The sequence below is a fragment of the Pseudophryne corroboree genome, chromosome 9 (assembly GCF_028390025.1).
Source record: "Pseudophryne corroboree isolate aPseCor3 chromosome 9, aPseCor3.hap2, whole genome shotgun sequence".
In the NCBI taxonomy this organism is placed as follows: Eukaryota; Metazoa; Chordata; class Amphibia; order Anura; family Myobatrachidae; genus Pseudophryne; species Pseudophryne corroboree.
The window spans coordinates 198647190-198674882 of record NC_086452.1 but is presented as its reverse complement, the minus strand read 5'-3'; the positions used below and the strand labels follow the sequence as shown (position 1 = coordinate 198674882).

At 44.2% G+C, this 27693-nt stretch overlaps 1 protein-coding gene across 1 annotated transcript; it reads right to left on the bottom strand.

Annotated features, from left to right (window-relative positions):
- Positions 1-416: 416 nt before the first annotated feature.
- On the bottom strand, positions 417-21295 carry LOC134957863 (vascular cell adhesion protein 1-like). Its single transcript, XM_063940082.1, has 9 exons — positions 20955-21295; positions 20275-20538; positions 17261-17581; positions 15276-15545; positions 14025-14291; positions 12746-13012; positions 4174-4440; positions 3752-4018; positions 417-3091 (listed from the first exon to the last, which is right to left on the bottom strand). The coding sequence occupies exons 1-9, from the start codon at positions 21019-21021 to the stop codon at positions 2934-2936; spliced, it is 2148 nt and encodes a 715-aa protein (XP_063796152.1). The 5' UTR covers positions 21022-21295; the 3' UTR covers positions 417-2933.
- Between the last annotated feature and the right edge of the window lie 6398 nt (positions 21296-27693).

Here is a 27693-nt window from a genome sequence, read left to right as displayed (position 1 = left end):
CACAGCCGACGGGAGACCAGCGATGAACGAGCGCGGGGCCGCGCATCGTTCATCGCTGGAGTCTCCACACTGAAAGATATGAACGAGTTCTCGTTCATTTATGAACGAGATCGTTCATATCTTTCTAAAAATCGGCAAGTGTGTAGGGCCTATTACTCTCCCTGCACACAGAGCCGGCCTTAGGCATAGGCAAACTAGGCAAATGCCTAGGGCATTTGGTATGCTTAGGGGCACCAGCAGCTTCTGCTGATTAAAATGATATGCGGCATGCCTATATTCTGTGTATGACTGCGGCTGTATCTGCATACGAAATACTACATTGCAGTGTATTCCTGGAAATCACTGTAATGTAGCATTTCATATGCAGATACAGCCACAGTTGCATACAGAATATAGGCATGCTGCATATTATTTTAATCAGCAGAAGCTGCTTGTGCATTCTAGCCACATAGTAATGCAAATAAGATGCATTTTCAGAAACAAAAGGTGCCAGACGTTAGCAGAGCTGCCAGATGACTTATCCAGGCATCTCCTGCAGAACTAGTGGCGGTGCTAGGGGGCACCAGACAAAATCTTGCCTAGGGCATTATATTGGTTAGGGCCGGCTCTGCCTGCACATGTTATATCTGTTACACTTGCAGTGCACATGGGGGGTAATTCTGAGTTGATCGCAGCAGCAAGAAAGTTAGCAATTGGGCAAAACCATGTGCACTGCAGGTGTGGCAGATATAACATTTGCAGAGAGAGTTAGATTTGGGTGGGTTATTTTATTTCTGTGCAGGGTCAATACTGGCTGCTTTATTTTTACACTGCAAATTAGATTGCAGATTGAACACACCACACCCAAATCTAACTCTCTCTGCAAATGTTATATCTGCACCCCCTGCAGTGCACATGGTTTTGCCCAATTGCTAAAAAATTTCCTGCTGCGATCAACTTGGAATTACCCCCATGGTTTTGCCCAACTGCTAAAAAATTTCCTGCTGCGATCAACTTGGAATTACCCCCATGAACTGATGCCATCTGAACTCATTATATCCAGGTGTTTATACATCTATTGGCATTACTCATGTATTATATTTCATATATAGTATTATGCATACTAAACAATTAGCCCTGCCTTTGTGTAAAGATGTGGACATAGGTTATGACTGGTCATTTATATCCTACTAATTACCACCCCATCAATGACGGAACAACATAACAGTAATGTCAGCGCCCTGAATATGGAGCAAAACTTTAATTGCTCCATCGAGCGCCATTAGTGTCCGCCGGTGTACAAAACACTTGAATTCCCCCCATAGAGGTGAGGAGCAGCGTTAGCCATTTATTGTATATGATTGTTTATTTAATGTTTGTACCTATACCACCCTAACCAGTTAGAAAAATTACATAAATGTTCAGTAATCAACTTTTTGGTGGTAAAAGCAATATTCTTTTCATTACTGGCACATGCATTATTCAAAATTCAACTGTGTACACTATGTATTTAGGCAATATATGGAGAGATTATGTTTAGTAATTAAGGGGCAGATTTAACAAGTGATATTTTAGTTATCACTCGTTATGAATATTAAATTGTGCTCCAATCAATCTGCTCCTGTCATTTGTTTGAAAATTGAAAGAAACTAATTGGTTGGAACACCATTGTCGTAATAAGTGATAACAAGAATATCACTTGTTCATTTTGCCCCTATACTTCAATATATTTTAGGAGCAATACGGCATCTCTTAGTCAGCAGTGATTAAACTATTTTGTACCGTTTCAGACATTATAGCTACTGCATACGGCACCTCCTATTTAATAAAAGGCTAATGCTGCTCCTCACCTCTAGGGGGGAACTGTACTGTTTTGTCCATCGGCGACCACTAGATGGTGCCCGATGGAGCAATTGAAGTGTTGCTCTGTTTGGGCGCTGACATTACTGTTATGTTGTTATGTTGTTCCGTCATTTTGACGGGCTGGTAGCTAGTATAATAATATTGATAAAGGTCAGTGCAGACCCGGTTAGGTGAACATGCACAAAGCTTTTAGAAGCTCACCAGTTAAATGTTACAATATTGCACTTTTCGCACTATTTCATGAAATAAAACAAAAATATTGCTGGTTGACCGAATAATATGCTTTAAAAAAATTGCGTTTGAGATGATTGTCCTGTCGTTAGGACAAATGACCAATTTTTTTTTTTTCAGAACTGATGCTTTGCAGTTGCTGAGTTCACTTATTTAATTACCCAACATCATACTATAAAGCAGAGGTTCTCAAACTCGGTCCTCGGGGGCACACACTTTTAAAATGTGTCAGTGAGTAATTAATACACCTGTGCACCTGCTGGGTTACCTGCAAAGCATGCACTGTGTGTGCCCCCGAGGACCGAGTTTGAGAACCTCTGCTATAAAGAGTTCCAACAATGATGGAGGAAAACGGCCAAATGAAAATGCACCACACATAACACATATAAACCAGCACATGAAAATGGTGACAGAACAATGAGATACAATGTGCCTACAGAATAGAAAATATAAATAAGAGCAGCTTTGGCACACTCAGATAATCCCAGTCACACACACAGTATACACAACACCATACACAACATAGAAAATCTAAGTGCAAACAGTGGGTTTTCACACACTAAGCTCCATCACGATGAAGTTGAGATATTGTGTCTCGTTGATAACTGTATTTTCTTATTCACAGCCAGAATATCTGGATAACTATGGTTTAGCATCCAGGTTCTCCGTAGGTACCGGAAAGGCAAAGCTGAGGGAGGCACAAGCTTATTTTGGTTTCATTCACATTAGAACTCTCCAAGCACATGGCTTGCTAGAACTGGTTATTCCTGTGCTATAGGCGGTGGTCCTTGTCTATGGTCATATAAATGCCTTGTTCCATAGCAGCAGGTGAGCTGTCCATTAAACCTACATGTGTAATGTCAGACTTTGCTTCTGAATGCTTTTACCAAGCTGTATGATCCTTGCACCTTTGCTTGCTTGTGATGATAAATGAGCATCCCAATGATTCCCGCTGACAGAAACGCAATAGATGCAAAAATCACAGAGAGAGGGTTAAATCCAGGGCTCTGTTGTCTTTCTGTAAAGAAGAGAAGGACAGGGGGTAGTTAGAGAGGAATTACCAGGAGCAGGGCTAAGGGGCAGAGTGGCGAATGACATCTGGGCTACAGCAGGTGCTGGTTCTGTAGACAGAATGACAGAACATGTTCAGTATGTACATGTGTTGTGAGACTCTGTGCTGGTTCCAACACCCAAACCCAAAACTTGCAATTTTTTCTTTCACTCTTCTCTATAGCATCTCTTAAGAAAATAAAGGGGCAAATATAAAAAAAAAACCAATGCATGTAAGTGCTGAATTTATGCCCCGGGGAAGTGGGCAGGTGGTCTAGCCCTCCCACCCCCCCTTCAATGGGGTGTGGGTCGATTAAGGTGAGCAGCCTAAGTCCCAGGAGGGTGGTGGAGGGTGTTGTTGCACAGCCCTTGCCCTGAGCATGTGCTTGCCTGTGTATCTATGGGTGTGCCAAGTAGGTGGGTTTTTTTTTAAAGCTGGTAGTTCAAGAGACGTTATACAGCTGCTTCCTAAACAGTCTGTCTGAGTTTCTAGAACATTGCTTATAGTTTCCTGTGTGAGTTTTACTGTTAATTAATCTAACGAGAAGCAATACAAGTATTCTATAAATAGCACTCTGTCTAGTCCCAGGAAAGAGAACTTTCAGGGAACCTATTATGTATTTCTCACCTGCAACATAGATATTGATGACCTCTGTCTCATTCCCGAAGTCGCTGATTACATTGATGGTGTATGTTCCAGTGTCATTGTGGGTGACATTGTGCAGTGTAAAGGTGCCGTTGCTGGCGTATAGCACTGCGCTATTACTGGCGCACATCTTCTGCAGAGTGATAGAAGGAGATGGAATGCTGTGAGTCTCACAATTGATAATGACTGTGTCACCTTCTGTGATGTTCTGCGATGGAGTCACAAACACTGTGGTGTTTCTATGTGGAACTGGAAGAAAATGTTTGAGATTATTATATAAAAGTAAATCTTTTGAGGGCTATTGTATTTTGCCCTATGACATTATATTCATATGTTTGTTACTCTTTGGCTTTTATTCCTTAATAAAGAGCTGTACTTAATGAATTTATGGTTAAAACACTCACTCTGTACAGTCAGCATCTTCTCTGTCACTTGCTGCCCCAAAATATTTGTAGATTCACAAAGATATTTTCCAACATTCTCCATTCCGGCATATGTAATATTGTATAATCCATCTCTGGATTCTAGCTCTACAAGGCCATGTTCTGTTTGCATTTTCAGCACCAGGCTGGGGGCAGGAGAAGCTTCGGAGGTGCACGTTATCTGTACAGAGTCTCCCTCTCTCACCACCGGAGATGGGGTGATGGTAACATGTGTGTTCTTGGGTGGAACTGTTCAGTGAAAAAAACAGTAGGAACATTTTGTTAGCATTGTTACCCAAATGTAAGTTGCAATTAAAGTAGTGATGTGCACCGGAAATTTTTCGGGTTTTGGTTTTGGATTCGGTTCCTCGGCCGTGTTTTGGATTCGGACGCGTTTTGGCAAAACCTCCCTGAAATTTTTTTGTCGGATTCGGGTGTGTTTTGGATTCGGGTGTTTTTTTTTACAAAAAACCCTCAAAAACAGCTTAAATCATAGAATTTGGGGGTCATTTTGATCCCATAGTATTATTAACCTCAATAACCATAATTTACACTCATTTTCAGTCTATTCTGAACACCTCACACCTCACAATATTATTTTTAGTCCTAAAATTTGCACCGAGGTCGCTGGATGGCTAAGCTAAGCGACACAAGTGGCCGACACAAACACCTGGCCCATCTAGGAGTGGCACTGCAGTGTCAGACAGGATGGCACTTCAAAAAAATAGTCCCCAAACAGCACATGATGCAAAGAAAAAAAGAGGTGCAATGAGGTAGCTGTGTGACTAAGCTAAGCGACCCAAGTGGCTGACACAAACACCTGCCCCATCTAGGAGTGGCACTGCAGTGTCAGACAGGATGGCACTTCAAAAAAATAGTCCCCAAACAGCACATGATGCAAAGAAAAAAAGAGGCGCACCAAGGTCGCTGTGTGACTAAGCTAAGCGACACAAGTGGCCGACACAAACACCTGGCCCATCTAGGAGTGGCACTGCAGTGTCAGGCAGGATGGCACTTCAAAAAAATTGTCCCCAAACAGCACATGATGCAAAGAAAAATGAAGGAAAAAAGAGGTGCAAGATGGAATTGTCCTTGGGCCCTCCCACCCACCCTTATGTTGTATAAAAAGGACATGCACACTTTAACGAACCCATCATTTCAGCGACAGGGTCTGCCACACGACTGTGACTGAAATGACTGGTTGGTTTGGGCCCCCACCAAAAAAGAAGCAATCAATCTCTCCTTGCACAAACTGGCTCTACAGAGGCAAGATGTCCACCTCATCATCATCCTCCGATTCCTCACCCCTTTCACTGTGTACATCCCCCTCCTCACAGATTATTAATTCGTCCCCACTGGAATCCACCATCTCAGATCCCTGTGTACTTTCTGGAGGCAATTGCTGGTAAATGTCTCCACGGAGGAATTGATTATAATTCATTTTGATGAACATCATCTTCTCCACATTTTCTGGAAGTAACCTCGTACGCCGATTGCTGACAAGGTGAGCGGCTGCACTAAACACTCTTTCGGAGTACACACTGGAGGGAGGGCAACTTAGGTAGAATAAAGCCAGTTTGTGCAAGGGCCTCCAAATTGCCTCTTTTTCCTGCCAGTATACGTACGGACTGTCTGACGTGCCTACTTGGATGCGGTCACTCATATAATCCTCCACCATTCTTTCAATGGTGACAGAATCATATGCAGTGACAGTAGACGACATGTCAGTAATCGTTGCCAGGTCCTTCAGTCCGGACCAGATGTCAGCACTCGCTCCAGACTGCCCTGCATCACCGCCAGCGGGTGGGCTCGGAATTCTTAGCCTTTTCCTCGCACCCCCAGTTGCGGGAGAATGTGAAGGAGGAGCTGTTGACGGGTCACGTTCCGCTTGACTTGACAATTTTCTCACCAGCAGGTCTTTGAACCTCTGCAGACTTGTGTATGCCGGAAAGAGAGATACAATGTAGGTTTTAAATCTAGGATCGAGCACGGTGGCCAAAATGTAGTGCTCTGATTTCAACAGATTGACCACCCGTAAATCCTGGTTAAGCGAATTAAGGGCTCCATCCACAAGTCCCACATGCCTAGCGGAATCGCTCTGTTTTAGCTCCTCCTTCAATGTCTCCAGCTTCTTCTGCAAAAGCCTGATGAGGGGAATGACCTGACTCAGGCTGGCAGTGTCTGAACTGACTTCACGTGTGGCAAGTTCAAACAGTTGCAGAACCTTGCACAACGTTGAAATCATTCTCCACTGCGCTTGAGTCAGGTGCATTCCCCCTCCTTTGCCTATATCGTAGGCAGATGTATAGGCTTGAATGGCCTTTTGCTGCTCCTCCATCCTCTGAAGCATATAGAGGGTTGAATTCCACCTCGTTACCACCTCTTGCTTCAGATGATGGCAGGGCAGGTTCAGGACTGTTTGCTGGTGCTCCAGTCTTCGGCACGCGGTGGCTGAATGCCGAAAGTGGCCCGCAATGCTTCGGGCCACCGACAGCATCTCTTGCACGACCCTGTCGTTTTTTAAATAATTCTGCACCACCAAATTCAATGTATGTGCAAAACATGGGACGTGCTGGAATTTGCCCAGATGTAATGCACGCCCAATATTGCTGGTGTTGTCCGATGTCACAAATCCCCAGGAGAGTCCAATTGGGGTAAGCCATTCTGCGATGATGTTCCTCAATTTCCGTAAGAGGTTGTCAGCTGTGTGCCTCTCCACATGTCCACATGTCCGTGGTTAAGTGGACATTGGGTACAACTGCATTTTTTAGGACACTGGTGACTCTTTTTCTGACGTCTGTGTACATTTTCGGTATCGCCTGCCTAGAGAAATGAAACCTAGATGGTATTTGGTACCGTGGACACAGTACCTCAAACAAGTCTCTAGTTGCCTCTGAATTAACGGTGGATACCGGAACCACATTTCTCACCACCCAGGCTGACAAGATCTGAGTTATCCGCTTTGCAGCAGGATGACTGCTGTGATATTTCATCTTCCTCGCAAAGGACTGTTGGACAGTCAATTGCTTACTGGAAGTAGTACAAGTGGTCTTCCGACTTCCCCTCTGGGATGACGATCGACTCCCAGCAGCAACAACAGCAGTGCCAGCAGCAGTAGGCGTTACACTCAAGGATGCATCGGAGGAATCCCAGGCAGGAGAGGACTCGTCAGACTTGCCAGTGACATGACCTGCAGGACTATTGGCTTTCCTGTGTAAGGTGGAAATTGACACTGAGGGAGTTGGTGGTGTGGTTTGCAGGAGCTTGGTTACAAGAGGAAGGGATTTAGTGGTCAGTGGACTGCTTCCGCTATCATCCAAAGTTTTTGAACTTGTCACTGACTTCTGATGAATGCGGACCAGGTGATGTATAAGGGAGGATGTTCCTAGGTGGTTAACGTCCTTACCCCTACTTATTACAGCTTGACAAAGGCAACACATGGCTTGACACCTGTTGTCCGCATTTGTGTTGAAATAATTCCACACCGAAGAGGTGATTTTTTTTTGTATTTTGACCAGGCATGTCAATGGCCATATTCGTCCCACGGACAATAGGTGTCTCCCCGGGTGCCTGACTTAAACAAACCACCTCACCATCAGAATCCTCCTTGTCAATTTCCTCCCCAGCGCCAGCAACACCCATATCCTCATCCTGGTGTACTTCAACAGTGACATCTTCAATTTGACTATCAGGAACTGGACTGTGGGTGCTCCTTCCAGCACTTGCAGGGGGCGTGCAAATGGTGGAAGGTGCAAGCTCTTCCCGTCCAGTGTTGGGAAGGTCAGGCATCGCAACCGACACAATTGGACTCTCCTTGGGGATTTGTGATTTAGAAGAACGCACAGTTCTTTGCTGTGCTTTTGCCAGCTTAAGTCTTTTCATTTTTCTAGCGAGAGGATGAGTGCTTCCATCCTCATGTGAATCTGAATCACTAGCCATGAACATAGGCCAGGGCCTCAGCCGTTCCTTCCCGCTCTGTGTCGTAAATGGCATATTGGCAAGTTTACGCTTCTCATCAGACGCTTTCAATTTTGATTTTTGGGTCATTTTACTGAACTTTTGTTTTTTGGATTTTACATGCTCTCTACTATGACATTGGGCATCGGCCTTGGCAGACGACGTTGATGGCATTTCATCGTCTCGGCCATGACTAGTGGCAGCAGCTTCAGCACGAGGTGGAAGTGGATCCTGATCTTTCCCTATTTTAACCTCCACATTTTTGTTCTCCATTTTTTAATGTGTGGAATTATATGCCAGTATCAATAGCAATGGCCTACTACTATATATACTGCGCACAACTGAAATGCACCACAGGTATGGATGGATAGTATACTTGACGACACAGAGGTAGGTAGAGCAGTGGCCTTCCGTAGCGTACTGCTATATATACTGGTGGTCACTGTCAGCAAACTGCAAAACTAAAATGCACCACAGGTATACACTCTAGATGGATAGTATACTTGACGACACAGAGGTAGGTAGAGCAGTGGCCTTCCGTACCGTACTGCTATATATACTGGTGGTCACTGTCAGCAAACTGCAAAACTAAAATTCACCACAGGTATAGAATCTAGATGGATAGTATACTTGACGACACAGAGGTAGGTAGAGCAGTGGCCTTCCGTACTGTACTGCTATATATACTGGTGGTCACTGTCGGCAAACTGCAAAACTAAAATGCACCACAGGTATAGACTCTAGATGGATAGTATACTTGACGACACAGAGGAAGGTAGAGCAGTGGCCTTCCGTACCGTACTGCTATATATACTGGTGGTCACTGTCAGCAAACTGCAAAACTAAAATGCACCACAGGTATAGAATCTAGATGGATAGTATACTTGACGACACAGAGGTAGGTAGAGCAGTGGCCTTCCGTAGCGTACTGCTATATATACTGGTGGTCACTGTCAGCAAACTGCAAAACTAAAATGCACCACAGGTATAGAATCTAGATGGATAGTATACTTGACGACACAGAGGTAGGTAGAGCAGTGGCCTTCCGTACCGTACTGCTATATATACTGGTGGTCACTGTCAGCAAAACTCTGCACTGTGCTCCTCCTATATAGTACTGCTGGTCCCCAGTCCCCACAATAAAGCAGTGTGAGCACAGATATATGCAGCACACTGAGCACAGATATGGAGTGTTTTTCAGGCAGACAACGTATACTGGTGGTCACTGGTCAGCAAAACTCTGCACTGTACTCCTCCTATATAATATACTGTTGGTCCCCAGTCCCCACAATAAAGCAGTGTGAGCACAGATTTATGCAGCACACTGAGCACAGATATGGAGTGTTTTTCAGGCAGACAACGTATACTGGTGGTCACTGTCAGCAAAACTCTGCACTGTACTCCTCCTATATAATACTGCTGGTCCCCAGTCCCCACAATAAAGCAGTGTGAGCACAGATATATGCAGCACACTGAGCACAGATATGGAGTGTTTTTCAGGCAGACAACGTATACTGGTGGTCACTGTCAGCAAAACTCTGCACTGTACTCCTCCTATATAATATACTGGTGGTCCCCAATCCCCACAATAAAGCAGTGTGAGCACAGATATATGCCAGCCACGTCCTCTCCCTAACATTTCCAATGCACGAGTGAAAATGGCGGCGACGCGCGGCTGCTTATATAGAATCCGAATCTCGCGAGAATCCGACAGCGGGATGATGACGTTTGGGCGCGCTCGGGTTAACCGAGCCATATGGGAGAATCCGAGTATGCCTCGGACCCGTGTAAAATGGGTGAAGTTCGGGGGGGTTCGGTTTCCGAGGAACCGAACCCGCTCATCACTAAATTAAAGTGGAAAGAAAATAGGCACCAAAAGTCAGTAAGAAGTTAGAAACCCCCCAATGAATAGTATAACTAGTCTATGTCTATTTTTAGTTGATTCTCTTAGCGTGAACAGACACAGTAATCTCTGCCACCTGCTGTCCAACCAAGGGCATATTATTAACAGGGGCAGAGTAGACTCTGGCACTGTGGCACACTCTACTGTGCATGAGCAGGTCTCCTGGGAAATGATATGGTAGCCATTTTCCTGGGGACTTATGTACTGCACATGTGCAAAACACTGGAAAGTGGTTGCTGTGTCATTTTTCTAGTGATTTGTGAAGTGCTGCCACGCTGGACTCCACAGTGGTAAGTTTTGATGAAATAGGTGCAGGGTGAGTGGTGTGGATCCCCTGTACCCAGGTGCCCTTATGCACTGCACAACCTGTACCCAGTGCTGCAAGTATGGTGGTACGGCGTACCTGTAAGAAAATCCCAGGAGGTACGCCATACCGCCGGGCCACCACCTTGCATACACTGGGTGTTGGCGAGAGGAGAGTGCAGCATGCGCCTCTCCTTTCCTGCCTGCCCGAGTCCCCTGAGTCTGGCAGCGGCGGCGACGTGCGCTGATCCGTTTCATGAGCCAATCAGAGCTTGCGGACCGGCAGACAATCAGGAGCCGCTGCTGCCGGACCACGAGCCCTGATTGGCTCGCGGACCGGCACCAGTTTTAATATACAGGAGACTGGACTGAGGGCAGGAGAGGGGCAGGAGGAGTGCGTGCTGCGCTCTCCTCTCCCCTGCAACAGGCCAGCAGCAGAAGATAGTGCCAGCCCCAGGCAGCAGCAACAATGGTGAGTTGCACTGCTAGGGCATATCTAGCACTCTGGGGGCATGTGTATCTGGCACTTTGGGGGCATATCCAGCACTGTGGGGGCATATCTGGCACTGAAGGGGCATATCTGGTACTGTGGGGGCATATGTGTATCTGGCACTGTGGGGGCATATCTGGCACTGAAGGGGCATATCTGGCACTGTGGGGGCATATGTGTATCTGGGACTGTGGGGGCATATCTGGCACTGTGGGGACATATCTGGCACTGTGGGGACATATCTGGCATTAAGGGGTATATCTGGCACTCTGGGGACATATGTGTACCTGGCACTGTGGAGACGTGTATCTGGCACTGTGGGGACACATGTGTATCTGGACAGTGGGGGCATATCTGACACTGTGGGGGCATATGTGTATCTGACACTCTGGGGCAATGTGTTTCTGACACTCTGGGCCAATGTGTATCTGGCACTGTGGGGGCATATACGGCACTGCTGGGGGCATTTGTGTATCTAGCACCGTGGGGCAATTGTGCATCTGGCACCGTGGGGCATTTGTGCATCTGGCACCATGGGGCATTTATGTATCTGGCACTGTAGGAGCATATCTGGCACGGTGGGGCATATCTGGCACTGTGGGGGCATGTGTATCTGGCACTGTGGGGGCATATCTGGCACTGTGGGGGCATATCTGGCACTGTGGGGGCATATCTGGCACTGTGGGGTATATCTGGCACTGAAGGGGCATATCTGGCACGGAAGGGGCATATGTGTCTCTGGCACTGTGGGGGCATATATGGCACTGTGGGGACATATCTGGCACTGAAGGGGCATATCTGGCACTGAAGGGGCATATGTGTCTCTGGCACTGTGGGGGCATGTCTGGCACTGTGGGGGCATGTGTATGTGGCATTGTGGGGACATATCTGGCACTGAAGGGGCATATCTGGCACTCTGGGGGCATATGTGTATCTGGCACTGTGTGGGCATGTGTATCTGGCACTGTGGGGGCATATGTGTATCTGGTGCAGTGGGGTCATATCTGACACTGTGGGGGGCATATGTGTATCTGACACTCAGGGGCAATGTGTATCTGACACTCTGGGGCAATGTGTATCTGGCACTGTGGGGGCATATATGGCACTACTGGGGGCATTTGTGTATCTAGCCCCGTGGGGCATTCGTGCATCTGGCTCCATAGGGCATTTGTGCATCTGGCACCATTGAGCATTTGTGCATCTGGCACCGTGGAGCATTTGTGCATCTGGCACTGTAGGAGCATATCTGGCACGGTGGGGGCGTATATCTGGCACTGTGGGGCATATGTGTATCTGGCACTGTTGGTGTCATAAGTGTATCTGGCCCCCCCATATGTGTATCACGCCCCCATTTTAAATGACCACGCCTCATGTGGCATTTGGCCACACCCATTTTTCGGCGTGCGCACACAGTACCTGTAAGACTTTTTTCTACTTGCACCACTGGCTGAGATGGTATGATGGTTCTATGTTTATTCTTGGGTGGAATTGTTGAGTGATATAAGTGCGCTGAAACATTTGACCTTGATGAAAGTTTTACATCTATCAATGTCTATGTCATTGCAAAGGAAATAACAGTTTGCTGATGCTATCTCCATATGGAGGAAATTTTGGATGTTTACCGTTATTATTGATTACTACAGGACATTGGTTTAAAACAACATTGCATGCAGAGATTAGTAACAGTATGTTTTCAGGCATCATTTCAGAAAATTACACCAGGAGTCTAGAGCATAACCAACATTTTGGATAAATTCTGCTCTGCAAATTATGCTCTTGGTCCACTGTTAATGGCATGCAAATCACCAATCCAAATGCTTCATTTATTAAGTTATGAGAACAGAGCTTGCAATATCTCATGTTCTCATCAATTTATGTCATTACTTTTACATAGGTCTCACCTTGTACAGTTAGCAAGGTATCGGCAACTTGCTGTCCCACCACATTTGAGGATTCACATATTAGTGTCCCTGCATGCTCTACTCCAGCATGTGAAATATGGAACTGTCCTGTCTCTGATTTCAACTCAGTCTGGCCATGTCCTGTTCTCAACTTCAGCACCAGTGTAGGAGTAGGAGATGCTTCTGATGTGCACCTAATATGTACGCTGTCTCCTTCTTTCACAACTGGAGATGGCGTGATGACTACATGTGTGTTTTTGGGTGGAACTGTTAAAAAGAGATTACAGTCATTAATGAAAAGTAAACATTTTGACTTTAATAGATGTCTTATTAACTTTGGATGTTTTAGCCATTGGGCAATAATCATATTAGCACTGGTCGCTGACACCTGACACACACCGCTATGTATTTTTTCAACTCAATTTGATGTACATCTCATTAGATACAGTATACAAAACTATGACTTAGATGCTTTAAGGCCCCCATACATCAATGTGGCAATTTTCCCAATTCCCTAACCCGGCTGAAACCACTGATGGGATCTGCCAATCGGCGGCCAGCGATGATTAAAGATCCATCAGGATTTGCCAATCCTGATCGTAGCTGGTCGGGAATGGGGAATTGGGATTTTTAAACATGTTTAATTTTCCTGATTCCCCGATTCGGCAATCGGTGGATCAAGACATTGCCCCAATATATCTGTGATGTATGAGGGCCATAAGGGTTGTGTCACACAAACTGTATTCACTCAGCATTAAAATGGTGTTTAATATGGAGAACTTTTTATGAGTATTATTTTCAATAACGCAAATGAAGCTTTTAGTAGTGCTAGGAAATGGAAAAATTAGTGAAAAACATGATGGAGGGACATTAAATGAAAAGGGCTATGCCACAATTGCTATAAACAACCTATAAGGTATTTCACACTGTTGGTTGGGAACTGGGGAATTCCATGCAGGATAGGTTGGCATGTGATTGCATGGACGATGCCACCTGCAGTGCGGCACACACTTGTGTAATTAATCACTACATTGTGTACAGCAATCCGTTTTTTAGTGATGGTGTGGTTTAACTCCAATAACACTTAAAGTTAGAATTTTAGGTGCAGTTTTTTCATAGTTATGGCAAATTTTATAGCTGAATATAAAGAAAGCAATATGCACTTTATTTTGTATTAATGAAAATAAAAAGTTTAACTTTTAACCACAAAGATTTACAAGTATGAGCTGCCAGACCTGACTGATCACATCACCCCTGCACAAAAGAGAATGACACTTACATGTCACTGTGATCAATTCCGATGTCTCAGCCAGTCCATACTGATTTTCAGCGGTGCACCTGTATTCCGCAGTGTCAGAAGGAGCTGCTTCTTTGATGATGAATTCCCCTTCGGTGCCAAGAAGAAGAATATCCAATTCTTCCAACACCTTCCACAATGTAACATTTGTGTTTGTGTTGCCATCGGCAAAGCATGCAATTGTAACAGTCTGCCCAGCCGTCACTCTGGCTCCTGGCTGGATGGTAATCTTAGGAATTTCTGGAAGACCTAAGTATGATCAAATCAGTTTACTGTAAATGTTTCATATACAATTATAGATAACAAAAGCATTGCCTGGCCACACAGTTTTTTTGGGGGGTGGGTGGGATAAGCGATTGGGTGAGGGGAAGCAGAGCTCCTCTCGTTAGTAACGTGCGCAGGGGCCGGTGCATGTGCAGTGAAGCCCTGTTTGGCCTTTCAGTTCTTCAACCCAGAACTGAAAGATTAAACTGAGCTTTGCTGCACATGCACCGGCCCCAGTAAATACTCAGAAGGTGAGGTGGGCACATGGGCCGGGGAGCAGATAGATGTACACAAACCAACTCCTTCACCTATGGATCCAACAGCCACATGACCTATGCCACTGTGCTCCAGAGTAGATTACTACTGTATAGCATAAATACATATTTTTTTAAAATTATTATCATTATTAATCATAATAATACAAATAATACAAATAATAATAATAATAATAAGAAGAAGAAGAATATGTTGCCTTATGGAGAGTGCTAGTCTGGCTTGTAATGTCGACATTCAGAATGTAGACATGAATGTTATGTCAACACATAACGTGTCAACATCATGTAAAATGTCGCTATGGTCTTAATGTCAACATTGTGCATGCCGACATAGCTTTCTTCCAGTGTTAGAGCCCTAACACAGAAACTTAATCCAAGCTACTGTATCATATCAAAGATTAGGACGAAGAATTAGGAATAACAGAAAGTAGTGAGAACACACGGGAGGCAGAAATAAATTTTCTGGAGCACTGCTTCCCAAACTCAATACACAACACACCCCCCTCCCCCGCCCCCGACAATGCAAGGTTTAAGGATATCTATGCTTGAGGATAAATGGTTCAATTAAAATGCCTGTGGTCCTTATTGAGACATTTGTGTTTAAGCACGGATATCTGTAATACCAGTAGGACTGGGATTGTAAAACAGTGCTATAGAAATATATATCCTTTGGGAAACACTGGGGTCATCTCACCTTGTACAGTGATCTCCACTTGTGAAGAGGATTCTCCTATGTTGTTTTTCACGCAACAGATATAAATCCCACTGTCTTGTGGTTCTGCACTGGAAAGAGTCAGTATGCCTTGGTCATCAGTTGGCATCTCCAGCTTCCTGCCATCAACAAGCTTCAACCACTGGATGTAAGCTTGGGATGCACTGTCACAGCTGCAGGTCAGAGATATTTCCTCACCCGCTCTCACAGTTGTGGATGAGTGTGGTCTGATTTGGGGTTTTGCTGGTGGGTCTGAAAATGAGGAGAAAGATGTTTTAAACAAATCCTGCTTCTAGCTCTACAACCTACCGACCCAGGTTACTCGGCTCTAGAGATTGCAGTTATTCTTCAAAATAAGTCTATCATTCTGCCGTTCACTCATCTGCTGCAGCATATTGCCATGTGAGGTGGGAGGTGCCATGTGAGGTGGGAGGTGCTTCTGTAGCACAAAGTACCTGTCGCTTTCACAGATGTACTTTGCAGAAATTCACTGTACATGCTGGTTCGTGCATTGCCAAGAGAGACTTTCCCCGTGATATGATAGAGACGGCTCCATCATTGGAATGGGGTGTATTGCGAAAAGGGCAGCTTTTGTCCCCCTTAATCGCTGTTCCAATGGGTTAGCACTGCTTCTCTAGAATGTACTGAAAAGCTCACCATGGAGTGATCAGAAGGCATCGCTTTCTAACTCACCGCTGTCACAGTTAGCTATAGTGAAACATGATCAGCTCTTACAAATATATATATTTTTGTCACTTGCGCAATTGCACATAATGCCATCTATGGATGACACTATGTATTACTTGCCATTCCCATTGCTGGCTCCCACCATCTACACGATAGCGCCGTCGGGTCATAATGAAGGGTTGCTGTTATGCAACATCTCATGCATGCACACTGGTGTCAGGAATACATCTCTGCGTTATTGCTTGCTTTACAAGGCAAAGCAGGAGCAGCTTTAGCAGCATGATATGTAATGTAATAACACATCACCCAGTAAGTGTTCTACATATCAGGGCCGTCTTAACAGCAGTGGAAGCCCCTGGCAAAGCAATGCACTGGGGCCCCTACCCTTTCTCCAGTGGTAAGGGTGGCGTGTGCTATCAGTGGCAGATTTGATGTCCCACTGGTGGTATGGGGTACTCTATCTTCCACTCAGCATGTAGGACCAGGAGCAGTAATTTCTGCTAATTACTCCTTTACTGCACAGATGGTGGGAGATGGGGCGGGAAAGAGAACACTAAACTGTAGAAGGGGGCATTGGGCTGAATGAAGGGGCCCCCGTTACGTGACTCACAGGATGGTAGGGGGTGTTTAACAGACAGGGGAGGGGTGGATAGTGTAGTGGGCTTAATATTCATCATTTTCTGGTGGATGGGGGCAGCTTACTTGACTGCAGATATCTCCAGTTCCTGAAAATAGATTTCTTAACTTTCAATTGAATAAAAACTAGAGAGCCCCGTCTTTCAGGCGGTACTGTGGATTTGGGGATCAGAGTTCAGGAGCCAGAGCAATCCACCGTTGAAGATATAAAACTGCACACCAGGCGTGTGGTGCTGGAGCGGGGACCAGCTGCTGGAAGGCTGATATCTCTGGTTCTAGGCATAGTAGAGACAAGCTGCCAGTGTCCACTGAAAGGGGAGAGTCCCGGATTTTGGAGTATACCCCCAGAAAAACTCTAAGTCAGACAGAACCCAAGATACCTGGCTGGGAAAAGCAATTAACAGGCTTGGATAGTGACAACTGCTCTGAAGTCGGATATCTCCGGTTCCCCATTTCCGATTTTCAAAAATCTGGTACCTCTGGAAAAAGGGAATCCTTAGCTATCAGCCTAGGGTCCTTATACTCCTGGGTCCTTTGGGCAACTGCCCATTGAGCCCACACAAAAAGACAGCCCTGCTACATATAAGATCATATCTGCATATTGCAGTATAAAGAAGATAAAAAGGCACCAGTCTATTACTCACACATTAGCTTGAGTTCCATCGAGGTGTTCCTCTTTATAGGTATAATGTCATTACCATCAAATTCCATTTCAGCCACGCACTCAATCTTCTTTGCCTCATAACTCTCCTCCAGTATTAAGTCATGGCAAAAACTGATATTTTTTATCTCCTGGCTATATTCAGCCACCTCTGCTGCGTTATATTCCGCCACTATTTCCGTATCCAGCATTATCTTAGCAGTCATCATCTCAGAACGATAGATGTTGGTGAGTGTACAGGTGATACGGGACTGTTCTCCCACCACAGCAGATGACATGTGTAGAATGGGGTCACTTGGAAAAGCTAAAAAAAACAAAAAAAAAAACATTTATGTTACATATGATTAATACATTGCCAATGATCTATGTAAATGTAAAGGTTTTGCAATGGAAATGTATTTCAATGCTAAATAAAAGATCAGATTTGTGTCTATGGATTCTCTTGCTGTATAATTATTTCTTTTTCAAGTATTCCTTTAATTCTCAGGACAGCAATACAGGTGCATTTTACTGTTTCCTTTCCACACAAATATATTTACTGTACATTAGCCAATAAGTACTAAATACAGCCAAAATTCTCAGCACATTGATATGAACAGGATGGTATCAGAATCCTGGTGGTCGGGATCCTGACAGTCAGAATGCCAACAGGCGACGTGCGGTGGGGTGAGGCAGGTGAGGCAGAGGCTTTCCTGTCACACTAACATTTGTGCCAGAGTTTTGACTGTATAAAGTATATGAAAAATACATAGAATATGTTTGAAATATCTTCTTTGCATTATTCTAATAATTTTTATAGACAAAACTCTGGAGTAAAAAGTCTATGACAGGTGAGGCAGTGCTTCACCTGTCATAGACACCTCTGATCAAAACTCAGAAAATTTCCAAGAGAATATACTGCTGCACCTGTGTATAATGCCCAGATGTACCCTTTGGCTCATATATTGCGTGTAAATCCATCTCTAGTGCCAGCCAGCGCCTCCTGAGCCATTTAGCTCAAAGCACGTCCCTGCGCGACAGCGGCATCCCTCACGTTCAGAATCCCGATGGATCCCATTGAGTATTTTAACCCTACCCCTAACCCACCACTCCCACAACCTAACCTTAACCGTCCCCTCCGGCAGCCTAAGGGTGGGTACACACCTGAATGATGTTGATGCAATATGTTATTTCCAGACAAATGGTAAATTACATAATGGCCGTATCGTACAGTGTATACCCGCGATTGCATGCACCCAGTCGGCCGATATCGCATTCGACCTGGTGCAGTGATTGTTTCATCTTTCATTAAATCTTCCTGGCGTGTACAAGCAATCAGGCATAGTCCGGGCCAAAGGGAATTTGGCTCGACCATCGTCCCGATTGCCCTTTGTTCAGGTGTGAATCCACCCTAACCCTAAAGAGGCCAACACAGTCAGCAATGTTTGCAATTTTGACGATGATTGATCTGAATGATGATCGATCATCATCCAAATTGATTTGCATTGCAAAGCGACGGAGAACCAACGATGAATGACTGCGGGGCCGCGCATCGTTCATCGTTGGTGCATACACACTGAGTGATATAATTTTTTTTCATTCATTACTGAACAAGATTATTAATATCGGCCACACACATCGGCAAATGTGTAGGGCACATAACCATCGTTCCTGCAGCCTAACTCTAACCGCTGGTCTCCCTCGGCCTAACCCTCCCCCTAGTGTTTAACCCTAACCTTTAACCTAACCCTAAACCCAGTCCTTACTGTCAGGATTCTGTCCACCGGGATGCCATTGTCAGTATTCTAACTATCGGGATCCCAGGTACCAGGATCCTGACCACATCCCATGTGAACAACAAATGTAATCTTTAGACACAGCCTTGTAAAGGTTAGAATTGCAGTTCTCTGTTCTGTACATGGATGTTTATCCTACAAGAAAAAGGACTCTATATAAAAGTTGGCACTTCTCAGTGGGTTGGTGCTGAACATTTAAAGCGGTACTAACATTCGGTGTGAAGCTCTCCAGGCTTTGTACTGAATGTTAGTGCCACTTTAAATTTTCAGCTCCAACTGCCGAGAAGCGGTTAATAAAAATAGCCCTAAAACTGTAAAGAAAACCAAATTCATGTTAATGAACCATCTATATTTATTGTATAAAGCAGATGACATTATTGTAAATACCAACAGGTAAAACTCTTTTTACAAATATGAACCCCCCCCCCCCCCCAAAATAAAATTAAAAAAAAAATTATACCAATGCTATGCAGTGCTTTCCATACAAGCCAATATGGCCTAGACATCTAAAGTAGAGTAAACCAAGCGTCACTCGATAGTACTGCAAAGACTATGGGGGAGATGCATCAAACCTTGGAGAGAGATAAAGGAGAGAGAGAGATAAATTACCAACCAATCTGCTCTTGTCATTTTTTAAACACAGCCTGTAAAATGGCAGTTAGGAGCTGATTGACTGATACTTTATCTCTCTCTAACGATTGATACCTCTCCATCTCATTGTAGAAATCACATAAAAGAGAAGTTACACAATGTGCTGGATGTAATTACCACGCCCAATGCCGTTACAGGCGGTCTATTTAAAATATTTCAACAGCGGCCACTGAGAACCTTACAATGTGGCAGATAAATGCTGTACGTTACTAAAGTCAGGGGTTGCTAAATATATTAACTTCCTATTTTATTTATAAAATCTTTCTCCCCTATCCTGCAATACATCCACAGTCTCTTCTCTTCTATGTCTATTTTCCTCTCCTCTTCACTCCTGTCTTTCTCCTCCTTCTCATAAACGCCTTTAATTTATTAATTTCTATTAAGAGCTCCTTCCACCATTCTCTATATTTAAATCCCTATGACATCATATATGACATTGACAAACAGATTGGCGATTAACAACTAAACGTGCCAAGAGGTTCTGCAACCTCTAATATTGGTTCATAAAATAAAAAATACAAACTTCAAACAGTTTACTAAACATCTACTGAATAATCTATAAATAACTTACAGTAGACAGCGATTTTGAAGCTCCTTTCTGCTGGTGGATTATTGCAGGACACAGTACAACGATAGGATCCATCGCTCTCACTGCTGACCTTCATGGTCAGGGTCGACTTCTTCCCCACAGTACTAACTGTACCACTTAATGTATTGTCTATGAGGCTAGCCCAGATGAACTCCGGTTTCTCACATTTGAAGGCTGTGCAGGTGATATGCAGCTCTTCACCAATCTGAGCAGGAATGCTGGTATGAGGGGCAGAAAGAAGGATGGCTGTGGAAAGGACACAAGTACTGTAAGAGATACTTCACTATGACAGTGACAGTCAACTGATAGGAGAACCATGTGAATGTGAAATAATACCTTTACAATTCTGATAATCACATCCTGGAATATAATTGCCAATATTCAGAGTACATGAAATAGGCTGAAGCCATTGTTCTCCCAATGAAGAATAACAGTAATAATTTACCAAAAGCATCAATGTGTCAAATTATTACAACAACGAGGAACAGTGATAGCTCCATATTTAATTAAATATAGATTACATACAGTTGTATATAATTTATATAACTACTGATAACTGCATTAATTCCCACTATGTATTTGTGTTGAAATGGTAATAGAAGACTTTATCCTTTTTATGCATAACAATACTATAAATATATTTATGTGCACAAAAATCTTACCATGAGTAAAGGCGATCTGTAAGAAGAGTATCAGTGGAGTGACGGAAAGCAAATTGCTCGGAGACATGGTGGGGAATTGGGATCCAGCGATATGTCAGGCTTTGGACGAAATACAAGAGTTCCAAACTATGTGTATCCGAAGCTCTGTGATGGGTCCCGGATTTTCAGGTCTTCATTGGTTGATTACATTCCCAGGAGTATTATGGAAATCTCTGCGTTCCAGGCTTTTTCTAGGGATGATAAATTCCGCGGCTGAGATGGAGCTGTGCCTTTCTGTTCGCGATTTGCGCTGTCCGTTATCTGTGTGCAGAAGTGACTGTAGACGTTTTATATAGTCACATATCGCCAGTGCAGATGATTCCTATTGGGGAACACCACAGTTTAAAAAAAACAGAAGAAAACGTTTCTCTAGATGAGTCACACTACAGCCACCTGCTGGGAGTAATAACAACTTCCAACTGCCAGGCGATGTACTGTAGCACAGCTTTTCTTTATTACTATGATAATAATTTACAGTGACCAACACATACTGTCAGATTATCTCTAATAATACCTGGTAAATGATAGATATACAATAGTTCCTAAACAGTGTCCATGTAGTGTGACAGCGGGTGACACACACCTGTGCTAAAAAAGTGTGAAAAATAAAACTGAAGTATTTTAATAAATAAATAAATAAATAAATAAATGACACCAGGACCAGGGGACCATAGTTGTGGCTCTTATCAACAAGTCTGGAGAAAAGGATTTATTCAGGAATATTTTTATTCACGTTAAAAATGTAGAAACAAGTGTTTCCACATTTTTAATGTAACCCCGCTATTCAGCAAAGCAATTTTCTTCTCTGTTCATACCCATGTCAATAGTACATATTGTGGTATGTTTTATGCTATTCAGCAAGCATACGACCGTTAAACTTCCCGATACGTTTTTACTTTATATAACACCATTTCAGAATGGCTTTATATAAAGAAAAACTATAATTCTGATGGAAAATGCAGGGACTGAGGAAGATTTTTCCCATTAGTCCCTGTAGGATCTTGAAAAGAGCACCAATTGTATGTCCAGCTCCAGCCTCCCAGAAGCTTCTAAATTGATTAAAATGTGTATACAGGTTTTATTATGTCTGTATACATCTTTATGTGACTTATGTATACATTTTATACTGTATATAAATTTTGTATATAAAATTTATATTAAAAAAAGTATTACATTTATATATAAACCACATAAATATAAATGTATACATACTAATATAAAGCACATTTGGATCAATTTAGAAGCTTTGAGAGACTGGAGCTGGGCATGCAATTGCTGCTCATCTCACTACAGACTTTACAATGCAAATAGAAGACTATTCGCATTGTTAAGTAAGAGCATGACTGAGCATGTGCAGAACCAAAAATAGAAGGTATTGTTTTTAGATTTCCAAAAACAAAGCCTTCTAGAACTTCGCAGGAACAGCGTGTTACCGCAATCACTGTTCCATTGAAGTTTTTTGTTGAATAGCTAGGGGGGAAAAAGTGAACACAAAAATGTATTGTGCTGATATTGGTGGTCATTCCGAGTTGTTCGCTCGCTAGCAGTTTTTAGCAGCCGTGCAAACACTATGCTGCCTCCCACTGGGAGTGTATTTTAGCTTAGCAGAAGTGCGAACGAAAGGATCGCAGAGAGGCTACAAAGTTTTTTCGTGCAGTTTCAGACAAGCTCAAAACCTACTCAGCGCTTGTGATCACTTCAGACTATTCAGTTCCTGTTTTGATGTCACAAACACGCCCTGCGTTCGCCCAACCACGCCTGCGTTTTTTCTGGCACGCCTGCATTTTTCAGAACACTCCCTGAAAACGGTCAGTTGATACCCAGAAACGCCCACTTCATGTCAATCACTCTGCGGCAGCTAGTGCACCTAAAAAGCATCACTAGACCATGCGTGAAGCTACAACGTTCGTTGTAATAGTACATCGCACGTGCGCATTGCGCCGCATGTGCAGAAGTGCCGTTTTTTTGCCTCATCGCTGCACAGCGAACGAATGCAGCTAGCGATCAACTCGGAATGACCCCCATTGCCCAATAATGATCAGGACAATATCAAACTTTTTGCTGAATACATCCTTAAAAGTACCTTTTATCTCAGTCCCTGGTACAGTATTATAGAAATACATCAAAGGCAGTGCTTTAGTTCTCAGAGCTTCACTAATATACATTAACTACTGGGTTAACTACTTGGTCAAAAAAAAAAAAAAAACAGAAAAAAACACTAGCCTTAAACGCCATCTAAAGGACTTAAATACCTAATAGGAACCTAAAGAGATATTTAATCTAATTTAATATCAAGAAGTATCCTTTTACATGTAGTTACATTAGAAGTATCATTTTTTTAGTTTTACAGTGATGTAGTTACATTAACCATATATGTAGGAAGCTATTTGAGCTTTTTTTCATAGCAGACACCTTTCATAACTCATCCCCAGCTATTTATGGAGAAATTTCATGTGCTCCTGGGCAGTACAGATGGTGTAATGGTTAGCATTACTGCTTCACAGCAATGTCATAGGTTCAATCCCATAATGGCCCTAATTGTGTGGAGTTTGTATATTCTCTCAATGCTTGCATGGGTTTCCTCTGGGTCTCTGGTTTCCTCCCACAATCCAAAAATATACTGGTACAGTAGGTTAATCACCAAAAAAATTCACCTTAGTCTGTATGTTTACATGTATTTAGTGAAGACTAGATGGGCCAAGTGGTTCTTATTGGCCAACAAAATGCTATGATCTATGACCCTTTAGGAATCAAAGTCCCCTTCTATGATACTTGTTTGTCACCCTAGAAGCCTCCAGAACGTCTTGAATGTGAGACAATTTCTCTTCTGCATCAAACCACCATTCTCAGACAGCTGCACCCACTGCTAACACTCAGTAACTGAAAGCGCTGCGGAATTAGAGATGAGCGGGTTCGGTTCTCAGAGAACTGAACCCTACCGAACTTCACGTCTCGAGCCCGGATCCGAGTCAGGCTCGGATTTTACAGACTGACTCGGAAACCCGAACACGGCAAAACGTCATCATCCCGCTGTCGGATTCTTGCGGGATTTGGATTCCATATAAGGAGCCGCGCATCGCAGCCATTTTCACTTCAGTCTCGGAGAGTGCATTGAGAGGACGTGTCCTCAGTGTTCAGTGTCTTTGTGGGGGCTGGAAAGTGGGGTGGCGAGTCTTGTGCTGTGTTGTGCTGCTCAGTCCAGTCCAGAGCAGTCACAGTGTTGGTGTCCTCTGCTGCCCTATATCCAGTGTAGCTGTATAAAGTGGTGCTGTGTTGTGCTGTCCAGTCCAGTGTAGTCAGTGTATTGTGCTGCATCAGTCCAGCCAGTCACAGTGTTGGTGTCCTCTGCTGCCATATATCCAGTGTAGCTGTATGAAGTGGTGTTGTGCTGCATCAGACCAGTGGTAGTGTCCTGTCTCATCAGTCATTCCAGTGACGAGGCAGTCACAGTAGTATACGCTGCTGCTATATGTCCACTACTGCCGTATAATAATGATTATAACAACAACCACAAGTCCCTTACAGTGTTGTTGTGTTGTGTTGCATCAGACCAGTGGTAGTGTCCTGTTTATCAGTCATTCCAGTGATGATATACGCTGCTGCTATATGTCCACTGCTGCTGTATAATAATTATAACAACAACCACAAGTCCTTTACAGTGTTGTTGTGTTGTGCTGCATCAGACCAGTGGTAGTGTCCTGTCTCATCAGTCATTCCAGTGACGATATACGCTGCTGCTATATGTCCACTGTTGCCGTACAATAATTATAACAACAACAAGTCCCTTATAGTAACATAGTAACTAAGGTTGAAAAAAGACAATTGCCCATCGAGTTCAACCTATTTGTGGTCTCCTATGCAGTCTTGTTATAGGACTATTTATTTTTATGTTAGGACTAGTTATATTAACTATAATGCGTGTTTACGCACCATAACCCTGAATATCTTTATCCAATAGGAATTTATCTAACCCATTCTTAAAGGTGTTGACTGAGTCCGCAGTTACTACTCTCTCAGGCAGAGAATTCCAAACATGTATTGTCCTTACTGTGAAAAAACCTTTTCGCCTCAATGTGCGGAAACTCCTCTCCTCTAGCCTAAGCGAGTGACCACGTGTCCTCTGTGCTGATCTTATAGAAAACAGGTCCCTCCCAAGCTCTGTGTATTGACCCCTTATATATTTGTAGATGTTGATCATGTCCCCTCTTAGTCTCCTCTTTTCCAGTGTAAACATTCCTAGCCTTGCAAGCCTTTCCTCATATTCCAGCGTCTCCATGCCCTTGATTAGTTTGGTCGCCCGCCTCTGAACCTTTTCTAGCTCCAGGATATCTAGAAAAGGTTCAGAGGCGGGCGACCAAACTAATCAAGGGCATGGAGACGCTGGAATACGAGAGGAAAGGCTTGCAAGGCTAGGCATGTTTACATTGGAAAAGAGGAGACTAAGTGTTGTTGTGTGGTGCTGCATCAGACCAGTGGTAGTGTCCAGTTCATCAGTCAGTCCAGTGACGATATACGCTGCTGCTATATGTCCACTGCTGCCGTATAATAATTATAACAACAACCACAAGTCCCTTACAGTGTTGTTGTATCGTGCTGCATCAGACAAGTAGTAGTATCCTGTCCATCAGTCATTCCAGTCATTCCTGTGCCGCATATTGTCTCATAAAACTCCCAAAAAATAATGGAGAACAAAAATTTTAAGGATAAAATAGAGAAAGATCAAGAAGAACCACTTCCTCCTAGTGCTGAAGCTGTGCCACTAGCCATGACATAGATGATGAAATGCCATCAACGTCGTCTGCCAAGGCCGATACCCAATGTTATAGTAGAGGACATGTAAAATCCAAAAAGCCAAAGTTCAGTAAAAAGAACCAAAAAAAGAAATTTAAATCGTCTGAGGAGAATCGTAAACTTGCCAATATGCTATTTGCGACACGGAGTGGCAAGGAATGGCTGAGGCCCTGGCCTATGTTCATGGCTTGTGGTTCAGCTTCACATGACGATGGAAGCCCTCATCCTCCCGCTAGAAAAATTAAAAGAGTTAAGCTAGAAAGAGCACAGAAAATAACTGTGCGTTCTGAGATGGTATCACAAATCCCCAAGGAGAGTCCAAGTGTGTTGGCAGTTGCGATGTCTTACCTTCCCAACACTGGATGGGAAGATGTGGCTCCTTCCACCATTTGCATGCCCCCTGCAAGTGCTGGAAGGAGCACCCCACAGTCCAGTTCCTGATATTCAAATTGAAGATGTCACTGTTGAAGTACACCAGGGTGAGGATATGAGTGTTGCTGGCGCTGAGGAGGAAGTTAACGATGAGGATTCTGATGGTGATGTGGTTTGTTTAAGTCAGGCACCGGGGGAGACACCTGTTGACCTTGGGTGTCAAGCCATCTGTTGCCTCTGTCAATCTGTAATAAGTAGGGGTAAGGATGTTAACCACCTAGGAACATCCTCCCTTATACATCACCTGCTGCGCATTCATCAGAAGTCAGTGTCAAGTTGTGAAACTTTGTGTAAGAACGTAAGCAGTCCACTGACACCTAAATCCCTTCTTCCTCCTGTACCCAAGCTCCTGCAAGCCACACCACCAACTTCCTCAGGGTGTGGTATGGTTTGCCGGCGGTCGGGCTCCCGGCGACCAGCATACCGGCGCCGGGAGCCCGACCGCCGGCTTACCGACAGTGTGGCGAGCGCAAATGAGCCCCTTGCGGGCACGGTGGCGCGCTACGCTATTTTATTCTCCCTCCAGGGGGTCGTGGACCCCCACGAGGGAGAATAAGCGTCGGTATGCCGGCTGTCGGGATTCAGGTGCTGGTATACTGTGCTCCGGGAACCCGACAGCCGGCATACTGAAGACCACCCCTTCCTCAATGTCAACTTCCTCCTCAGTCAGGAAGGTCAATAGTCCTGCAGGCCATGTCACTGTCAAGACTGAGGAGTCCTCTCCTAACCGGGATTCCTCCGATGGATCCTTGAGTGGTACGCCTGCTGTTGCTGCCGCTGCTGTTGTTGCTGCTGGGAGTGGATCGTCATCCCAGAGGGGAAGTCGGAAGACCACTTGTACTACTTCCAGTAAGCAAATGACTGTCCAACAGTCCTTTGTGAGGAAGATGAAATATGACAGCAGTCATCCTTTTCCAAAGTGGATAACTGAGGCCTTGACAGCTATGTTGGTGTTAGAAATGTGTCCGGTATCCGCCATTAGTTCAGTGGGACTTAGAGAACTGTTTGAGGTACTGTGTCCCCGGTATCAAATCCCATCTAGGTTTCACTTCTCTAGGCAGGCAATACAGAGAATGTACACAGACATCAGAAAAAGAGTCACCAGTGTGCTACAAAATGCGGTTGTATCCAGTGTCCACTTAACCATGGACATGTGTACAAGTGGAACAGGGCAGACTAAGGACTATATGACTGTGATAGCCCTCTGGGTAGTTGTGAGGCCTCCTGCAGCAACAGCAGCAGCGGCACCAGTAGCAGCATCTCGCAAACGCCAACCCGTTCCTAGGCAGGCTACACTATGTATCACCGCTTTCCTTAAGAGGCACACAGCTGACAACCTCTTACGGAAACTGAGGAACATCATCGCAGAATGGCTTACCCCAATTGGACTCTCCTGGGGATTTGTGACATCGGACAACGCCAGCAATATTGTGCGTGCATTACATCTGGGCAAATTCCAGCACGTCCCTTGTTTTGC

What these genes read in the sequence shown, in the direction of transcription:
- LOC134957863 (XM_063940082.1), bottom strand. Translation starts at nt 21,021, where the DNA reads ATGTCTCCGAGCAATTTGCTTTCCGTCACTCCACTGATACTCTTCTTA. An exon ending in CTTCAAAATCGCTGTCTACT is followed by an intron (nt 17,582 to 20,274) that starts GTAAGTTATTTA and finishes TGTTTTTTTTAG; the next exon opens with CTTTTCCAAGTGACCCCATT. An exon ending in AGTGGAGATCACTGTACAAG is followed by an intron (nt 14,292 to 15,275) that starts GTGAGATGACCC and finishes GATCATACTTAG; the next exon opens with GTCTTCCAGAAATTCCTAAG.